This window comes from Temnothorax americanus, unplaced genomic scaffold, assembly GCF_048541705.1.
Source record: "Temnothorax americanus isolate GAGA-0224 unplaced genomic scaffold, ASM4854170v1 Scaffold9, whole genome shotgun sequence".
Lineage (NCBI taxonomy): Eukaryota > Metazoa > Arthropoda > Insecta > Hymenoptera > Formicidae > Temnothorax > Temnothorax americanus.
In genome coordinates, this window is record NW_027509812.1 from 4565992 (window position 1) to 4575577 (window position 9586).

General features: G+C 44.7%; 1 protein-coding gene across 2 annotated transcripts; it reads right to left on the minus strand.

Annotated features, from left to right (window-relative positions):
• Positions 1–44: 44 nt before the first annotated feature.
• On the minus strand, positions 45–9035 carry Ypel (Yippee-like). Of its 2 annotated transcripts, none has more exons than XM_077424967.1 (5): positions 8648–9035; positions 3898–4272; positions 3111–3154; positions 2392–2500; positions 45–2309 (listed from the first exon to the last, which is right to left on the minus strand). In XM_077424967.1, the coding sequence occupies exons 2-5, from the start codon at positions 3997–3999 to the stop codon at positions 2220–2222; spliced, it is 345 nt and encodes a 114-aa protein (XP_077281093.1). In that variant the 5' UTR covers positions 4000–4272; positions 8648–9035; the 3' UTR covers positions 45–2219. The 2 variants fall into 2 exon arrangements, with proteins under 2 accessions (XP_077281093.1, XP_077281094.1); XM_077424968.1 differs by lacking the exon at positions 8648–9035 and adding an exon at positions 6744–6963.
• Positions 9036–9586: the final 551 nt, after the last annotated feature.

Consider the following 9586-nt stretch of genomic DNA (forward strand, 5'->3'; position numbering starts at 1 on the left):
GTTTATGCAAATATTTTATAAAATTTAGAGAGAACACGTTCAAATTATCTTCAATACTTTGTGTATTCATTTTTTTTCCTTTTATTAAGAACACGTTTTACAAAGCAAAACCTGTGATGGTGGAAGTTGTGGAGGCTGAAGACTACAGAGTTAGTGTTGATAGGTACATTTTAACAAGGTTCCGAAAAGGTGAGTGCGGATAAGGATATCGGCACATTAATATAAAAAGTACTCTTTGAGTGACAGCGTGAATATTAGGCCGACGCACTCGTTCATTCTCCCATTCATTCATTCAATTATTTTATTTGTTTGTTCACAGTCGGTCGGTCGGTCGGTCGGTCGGTCGGTTAGTCGCCAATCGATCAAGTTAGTCTGTCAATCTGTCCAAGATAGGTAGGCAAACATTTTTCTACATATGCCGCACAAATACACTGCACTTTCATATGTATGCATTTGAAAGTTAAACATATGATTTTTGTCTACATATAATTTTCTAGTAGAATACAGTGCAAACGAAGATCACCGATATTATAATAGATATACAAAATACTTTATACAATATAAACAGATTATCGCTTGATGCAATAAACACGATAAAGCTATCTTCCTGTTAATATAATATAATAATACGCGCATAAAATAGAAATGGTTTTTTAAAACGTCGATATCACGAGTCAGTCGATTAATGTCATAAATTTATACAAGTCAATCGTTAAGTATCACGCACAGACGCAGCTTATATTTATCCAATTTTCTAATAAGTGCACTCGCCATAAATTCTATGAATTTTGTTTAACTGTCGTTTCGATAATCGTAACAAGAAGATAGCAACGGAAGAGCTCATCAAGGAATACAGCACAAATGATATATTCGTGTATAATCAGCCTCTGTATAATGATATTTCGAAGGAAAATTTCTCACGCAAAAAATAAAGGCTACATTGTATGAAAACGCATCAATGTAGCGTAGTATGAGAAGCGACAACTTTATTATGGATATTCGATTGTAAACTTGTGTAATCGAAAGTTTGGTGACTAATAAAGTTAAATCCTCAATAAAGTTATCTTTATATAGGATCGCGACTGTCATTACTAACTGTTTCGTAAATACAGTTGGATCTTATAAAAATATTTACGAACAAGATCGAGAGATTAAGAAAAAAAACGAGCACAATCACCCTCTTTATATTTCAGATTCAGATATATTGCGTGCATAGGAAGGCGCAGTTTCAAGACTCGATAACGAAAACGTTCAATCACACCGCATCCTACTCAGGCGATGAAAACGTATTACAACGCGATACTACTGTAATAATGTGGCAACTGGCAGATAAACAGACATTTTGGCAGGCATGACGAACGTAAAACCAAACATGTACACGTGACACTTAACCAGACTTTTTCTTTTATATCTCCTTTCCCCTCTCCCTCTCTTTCTCTCTCATTCACTCAAATTCTCTTTCTTGCCTCCATTACTCTTATTCATTCCTATTTTCTATATCCACGAAGTCCTATAATAATGCAATATAGGCTTTAGTACTCTATAATGTATGCTAAACTAGAACTACCGCTACGCCGTCTAAATACGGCGCAGCATTCTTAATTAACATTAGGAATATCGGCAGTGAAATTCCAATGACAGACGCGGCAGGCAGGCAATCAGTCCGGCAAAGTCTGTGGCACTTGCGCCGTTCCGGTGCGTAAAACAGATAAAACTGATCGTCGGGGTGCCCCGCGCGTTTAATTTTTAACATTCAGTGTCGACACACGACTGCACGCAATGTCTACAAAGATGACGAATCAAAATTAGGGAGGGGGGGCACCCCACTGCTCGTACCGAGCAATCTCGCTTTTTTATTTCCACCATGGCACCTTCATCGTCATGTTCCACCATTACTCGACATCGTTATCTTACTCTACTTTTTTCCTCCATTGAAAAATAATTTCTTTACAATACTCGGTGATGTGTCCACCGACGAATACAGATCGCCGCGATATACCTTCGCTTGCTCGATTTGATCAGAAGCAAACCGATGTTGCGTTTGTTTGAATTGTCCGAAACGAAGATTACTAAGATTATAAATCACAAATGAAATCACAGACTTTCGTTGGTGGTTCGAATAGAGAGGGGCCGTACATTGCAATTAGAACAACGTCGTAGGCATTATCAGGAAAAGTTTGACGAGAGGCACGGGGAACTCTTCTATTCCCCACTGCTTTTCATTCCCATCCATTCTCCTTGATCATATGGGCAAGTTCGATTATAAATTTTCCTTCCTTGTATTTTTGACTCGACTCGAACGCATGCTCCTAAAAAAATATCATTAGACAATCAACGTCACAAACTTTTTTCATTCAAGAGACTAATTTAACAAATAAATGAATAACTAACATATTTCCATCCCAAGGTGGTTTTGCAGCACTCGCAATAGATATCGGCGACAGCGTGTAGCCCAGTTAATAGAACTCGCTCCTCCGCGGGACCGCAACCTACGTTCACCCTACGTAACGTAATTATCATTTTTCCATTTCTGTCATATGTGTTCTGTGTTATATGTATACGTATCGATCGATGTTGACATAAAACACACAAAGAATACCCCCAAGTTGCATTACTAAACATTACTACACCATTGCTAAAAATTGGAAGATCAAGAAGAATATTTACTTCCATTTCGTTTATGTTAATTACAAAACTGCAAAACATCGAAAAATTATCTCGATACAGTTGGATATATATATATAGTTTTCACAAACTAGAAATAATTTAAAGAATTCACACAAATTAAATTTGCATGGCAAATTGGAACGCGGAAACTTTGCTTTTCATTTATCCTCGCTCTTCACAGTGTGGTGTTTTCCTAGTGCGACAGCCATAGAAATAATAAGGCATTATGTGCGAAGATGTTAGAGAAGGTGTTATAGAAAACAAACAAAATATTAGATCAAATTTTAAAGAAAAATAGTTTCGACTTGATCAAAAAATGATATTGATAACTCAAAAGAATAAAAATAGAGTTCTATAGGACATCTCGCATGTACGTGTTCTAAAGGTAGCCAATGCCAAAGATCTCAAAGTTGTTCTATTTTCAACATATCAGTTATACTTACACAGAATTAAAAAGATAGGCACGACCTTGACTGCCCTGGAAGGACTGAAAATGCAAAACGAACAAAATTTATATCGTCACAATGCGTTACGCGATATAAAAAAAGAGACATAGAGTTATACGCCTATTATTAGTTGTTATGAAACTATTTGCGATTAAGATCGGAGCGTGAATTTTTAGCTACAGCCTCGTATCTCGGGGTGGTAATAAATTTTTTTCTCGGTTAACCGGAACTATCGCTATCCGACAGAATATAAACGATAGCAATAATCCACGTTATCGCGCGCTATTGTGTACGCGGAATATCTACGCCAGCCATTTCTGATTTTAACTGATTATTACGCTTGCTCGTATAATAATCAGAAACTTTGCGATTCGTTTCGCATACTACCCGGATGTCCGTAACAGGTAAATTGATGAAAAAATGAAAACGTTCCAATTAAAAGAAATCTCTCTTAACAATCCCATAATAACTTCTCTGGTCACTTGTCGCATATACTGACGCATTATGACGTTAAAAGCAAAAAATCGTACAAGTCTTTTCTCGCGATAAACAAATCGAAATATATCTATAAATAATTTCTTTTCTCATCAACATTTGTATACTCGTTATAATATAGATTAGCGCAAAATACGCTGACAATTTAAGTTTCTTCAACGTCACGTCGCAATATTCCACGATGGTCCATCATATTCGCGGCAAGGATTCTATACGGGATCAGAAACCTTCGGTCGCGAAGAAGAATGCAAAAGATTTGTCGTAGGAACTCGATCGAGGTTGCGCTTACCTTGGAGATGAGTTCGTCGTGATTGGCGAGATGAGCACGGCAGTGAATGCACGAGTAAGTGCGGTGACAGGAAGGTAGATACGCTTGAAAAGTTTTCACCATGATGGCGCGTCCAAGCGAGCGAAAATACACTTCGCCCTTGCTCGCTATCCTCCTATCCTCTTGCCAGGTGTAAGGATACAGATCTTTTTCTCCTCGCCGGGAGATTTTTTTTTTACGCGGTTTTTTCTTCTATTTTTTAATCTTTTACCTAGAGGACACGAGACTGACGTTCTCCGAAACGCGGGGTGGTGGTGCGACAGTAGCCCCGTTCACCGCCGCTTCGTGCTCCGATCAGCTGTTGAGCTGGTTCAGACAGCGCCGGTTCGGAGACACCTGTAAAGCGAGGAGATTTTACGGTGAAAAAAAAAACGCGACGTCGATTTTCATTTCGTATCGATTCTCGCTGCAACCTTAGACCCGTCTTGCAACGGGATAGCGCGAGACAATTGTTTTATTTTGCTTTCGCGCACACGGGATTTCGGGACACGGGCGACACGGAGCCGCGCACGTGTTAAACCGCGTAAACGAGAAAGCAAAAGTAATCCCTTAAGTATTATTGCGCAAGGTCGGGGAAATTTTACCGTTTTGATGGAGATTCGAACATATACCGAGTGCGAGTGTCATCGCACGAATAGATTCAACAAAATGTTATTCGCAACGCAAGGCAAATAGCTTTTTACGGCAACGGTCTGACATTGGCTCGGGAAGCGCTGTTACGCAGCGCACGGCTGCAATTTTCACGATACACGCATTCCGTGCCGACAGCATATCGATCGCACCTCCGTGAATTACGCGACGAATATTTGTCAGTGTCTGCCAGTATAAATTGCATCAACAATGACATTTAAAGTGGACTAATTAGAAATAACGCGAAAGATTAATATAACGCAGATTAATATATCGCGCAGTCAGTTTCGTACAAAATATTTCCTTTGCGAAATTCTTAATTTTAGCCATCAATAAGTAACGTAATTAAATTTTTGCTTCTCTCTCTCTCTCTCCCTCCCTGGTCCGTCATTTTCGTAATATAAAAAGAAACGGCTCGCAACGAGGAGCACGACGACAGTTGCGGAAATAACGTTGAAAGCGAAGCAACGTAGTTTTCAAAGGCAATTGCATCGATGTACTTTATATCGACCGATATGCGCCGCCACGTGCTGGCGCGCGTTCAAACAAAGAGACAAGGACGTTATTATGAATCGTTAAAGATACAGGCTTTCTCTGTATAGTCCGTAGTCTGTACAGTCTGTGCGTAGTACGAGTAGACGCGCACTCCGCTTATATCCTTCTTTAGAACGCGGTGGGACGCCATACGCTTTACGAACGCTAATCACACGTTCTCACGAGATGCCTGCTAATCGAAACTGATACCGCGATGACCTCGCGGATATTCTCGCGGATTCTTCCTGGCGTCGCGGCATCTCCGAGCGTAACGCACGCACACCTCGTTCCTTATTCTCTTCGCGTTCGAAAGTGGCTCGCTCGTTTACGATTACGAGCGAATGAGGTAGCAGTTTTTGTAAGCGGTAATCCAACTCCGTCGAGCGGAAGTATCGGAGTCGCGTATCGGAATTGGAATTCGCTCGGATTCGCGAGTACATATCGAATTCGATCCTATATCCTTACCGACGCGCGACGACTGGCTCGGCGAAGAGAAAAGAACGAGAATATATGGGAACGGGTTCCCTAACGGATGTCCGAGAACAAAGGGAGACGGGACTTTCGAGTCAATACGCTAGTCAAGGTCATCGCTCACTTATCGCAGACGCAACGGCGTCTTTTTTATTCTTATCGCGCAAGTACGCGCACGACGACGCGATCAGCTCGACTCAACGTCAGTTGCCGCGCGAGACTCGGAGCCTCGAGCCTCGCTCGGCTTCGATTAAAAACTCGTAAAAACACAAAATAACTTTTCTCCACGTTCGTAACTTACTTTTTCATACTCAATCCCTCAGTCGGATATATCAAACTTTGTCGGCCATTCTATTCTACGTAATTAGTTTCCGATACGATCAACAAAATCGGCCGTCAAATATTTATCGAACGTAAGAATCGATATCGACGCCACGGATTATTAATACTTTTAAGAAAAAGCGGTTCCTATAACGAACAAGCGTCAGACGGGTCGAGGAGGGGCGAGTGAGAGGGGTTGACGACCGGGGCCGAGGTAAGGGGCAAAGCCCCCCAAGTTATTTATAAACCGTGCCTTCTATACGAGAGAATTTACCCGAGTCGTAACCCCTTTACCCCGCATTAGCTACATTACAAACGAGGATCGAACGAGCGAGAGCCATTGCCCTCGCCGCAAACGTTGCGTTGTCGCGAGTCGCAAGTCGCGTCGCGCCGATCAAGTACGGCATAGAGAAGACGCGGCCGATCAAATTATTGATCTCGATGCAAATCGGAATCGAGAAATACATATATCTGGAAAGTAAAAGACGTCATTAGCATCCAAGTGAGCCGACAATCCGCGGTAATTTCGTAAAGATTCCTATAGGATATGATGTAACGAGTCTGTTTTGCTATTGCCGAACTGGCTGCGTTAGTTCAGAATTTATCTTTTTTTACTCCACATTGGAAGGAAAAAGATAAACTCTGAACCCCCAATGCTCGACGCTCGAACAAACGCAATAGAGACTTCACCGGGCTCTTAATCAACTAATTTGGAGAAAAATATCGCTTCAACAACAAGGAAAATAGTTGAAGAAAAGAGAAAGGACCTTGCAAACGCGAACGCAACGTTACATACAGTTATATATATATCCCTCGTGCACTCGCGATATGCTTTCAATCAAACTCCTTACTTTTTTCTTAAATATTCTTCTAGAAGGCAAAATAAAATTTCTACCGACTCTGGCGAGGAAGTTGGCGGAGGACGCGCGACGCGCGACGCCCGACGATTCCGTCGCGCGCAGTCAGCTGATATAGTCCAGTCAGCTGTAAATGTACACAAAACCGTTGTCCAACAGGTTCGCGCGTCGCGACGCGACGCGACGCGACGCCACGTTCGATCGAGTCGCGTACATAAATGTCGCGTCCGAGACGCTCGGATCGTCGCATCGTCGCATCTCGCATCCGCAAGGGCATCTCGCGCGATTCCTCCCGCTCCTCGCGAGCGCGAAGCCGCGAAGGCGATTGAACGATCGCAGATCGCACCGATGAAAAGGCACGCTCTTTAAGTAATCGTGTTCCAAAGAAATTGATGGTTAAACGCCGATGCACAATTGCGCGTCCGGCCGAAGAAAAACGAGATTCTCGCGACTAAAACGAATAATGAAAATTCGGGCATAAAGTATATATATTGTACGTTTACTTTGATTCAGGTTTAATTAATAAGCAGCCGTTTGTCGCTCGTCGCGCATCCTCGTTTTCCTGGTTATAAAGTTACAAGATACGAATAATGGAGAAAAGTTTTAAATTGTAAATCGTACGAGCGACTTACGGAAAAGGAATAATCGTGAAAAGTTGTACGGAAATAGTTGCGACGCAGGCAGCGTGTCAATTCGAGCGAAAAATCGAGAAAGAGAGAGAGAGAGAAGAACTGTGGCGGCTGACTAACATAAGATAACCGTGCCGATGCCGCGATGTTTCTACGACGCAACGCGACGCGTCTCGAATCAGCTGTGAATGTATACAAAACAAGCCGATGCGCATTATCTGGTGACAGAACGTATTCGTGTATCGCTTATCGTACGCGTATGCCTGTGCGCGTGCGAACACGCGATCCGTTACGCGCGGAAAGAGAAATAAACAGCTTCGGAGTAAACAGGCGTGCGCGACGAGTAGAATCGACGTCTAAACAGGTCCATTTTGCGTATATCCGATTAAACGTTTGCGTCTCGATCTCGAGAAGAGGTTCCGAGGAAAGTGGGCGAAACCCCGTGCGCATCGGTGACGTCCGAGTGTCCCACGTACCGCGTCGCGCGTCGCACGGACACCCGCGTCTACCCGGATCCGTTCTCTCGTCCTGAAATATCATAGAGATCGTTCCTGAGAAAACCAGAGTCGCTCGATGGCTCGTGTCGCGCGCGCGAAAGGCGCGTTGAGAAAATCGGAGCGACCCATTGATAACGGCGGCGGAAGAAGAATCGTGGATCGTTAATCCGACGTGATCCTCGCGGCGGAGAGGCAGAGAGAGACGGCAGTCGAGGTGATTCGAGCCGGACAAAGCGAGACGGAACGCGACGCGACGCGAGGCGAGGGGCGAGGGACGAGGGGTGAGGGGTGAGGCGGAGCGAGACGCGACGAACGAGGCAGCTGACGGGCCCCGTCAGCTGAGAACGTATGTACACAAACCCGAATGCTTTAACCGCGGCTTTACCCGCGAGCATCGTCCTCGGTGCCACGCGCGACGCGCGACGATCTCTCGACGACCTCTTTGTCGCGAGGAGGATGTCTCTCGCCAAATCCGATCGCGGAAACGGTTCGAAAACAATGACGCGTAGTTCGAGGCGGCCAAGTATGGAGTACGTAACTGTGATTCCGACTCCGCTCCGGGCTCCGGGACGATCGACGGGGACGCCTCGGCCTCGGCCACGGCCTCGAGCCGAACGCCGCCGGAGAAAACTTGGAGCGAGCGCGTCGCGACTCGCGACCGCGGGGCGTCGCGGCGTCGATCCGCGTCGAGCTGGTCGTGGTAAACAAAGACGCGCGTACGGGAGTAAGCGTCCGATCGGGAACGAGTCGTTGACGACGTTGACGCGCATACCTCCATATGCATCCGTGACCGCTGCGGCGGAGCGCGACGACGGCGCGGGTGTTCTCGGTCTTCCGTCTGCCTCTGCCTCTGCCTCGCGACTCGTAACACCGAGCACGGATCACGGCTGTTTCGTCTGCGTGCTGTGCCACGAGCGACCACGGCGACGACGACGATTCGTTTTGATCATCACTAACGCGAAACGCGCACGTCCGACGTCCGACTCCAACGAACGCCGTACCGCTGGCTGGTGGCTGGCGGCGCTGGCGCTGATGCCGCTGATCGACTCGGCGCTCGCGCTCGGACCTTCGATTTATTTCGGTTCGTCGTTCGTCCGCCAACCGCCAAGCGAAATCGCGCATACGATGACCCGCGCGCACGCGCCCGACGCCCGACTCCCGACTGTCGATTGCGGACATCGTCGCTAGGGCGCGCGACGTGCCGTCGCGGCTCGCGGCCCGCGCCGCTCGCGGCGTTGTCTTCCTCTTTGACCAACTTCTCTTTTGTCTTTGCGATTCGTCGAGATTTCACGATTCGTACCATGCATATCATATATGTGTGCACGCGGACCAATATTTATATCATTTATGTCGATCTATGTCGCAAAAATGTTATGAGAAAATACATATATCTCCCCCTTCTTTATTTTAGTGAATTGATTATTTTAGCCCAAGTAACCGAGTAAATATCATATTCTTCCTTCTTTCATCATTTTCCTTTTACCTCTTATTCTTCTCGCGCGACTTTTTACAGAGAATTTTTACAAAGATGATCGTCTTCCGATGGATGAGTCTTTATGTGACACATCCGCTTGTTATTTTTGCTTTTCGTTTTCAAAGAAAAACCGCTGAGATATATATTCGCTCCGCACGTGGAGTTAGATTTTTATTATTATTTTATTATATATATGTATATATATATATATATATATATGTACAAAAAATTTGGCGA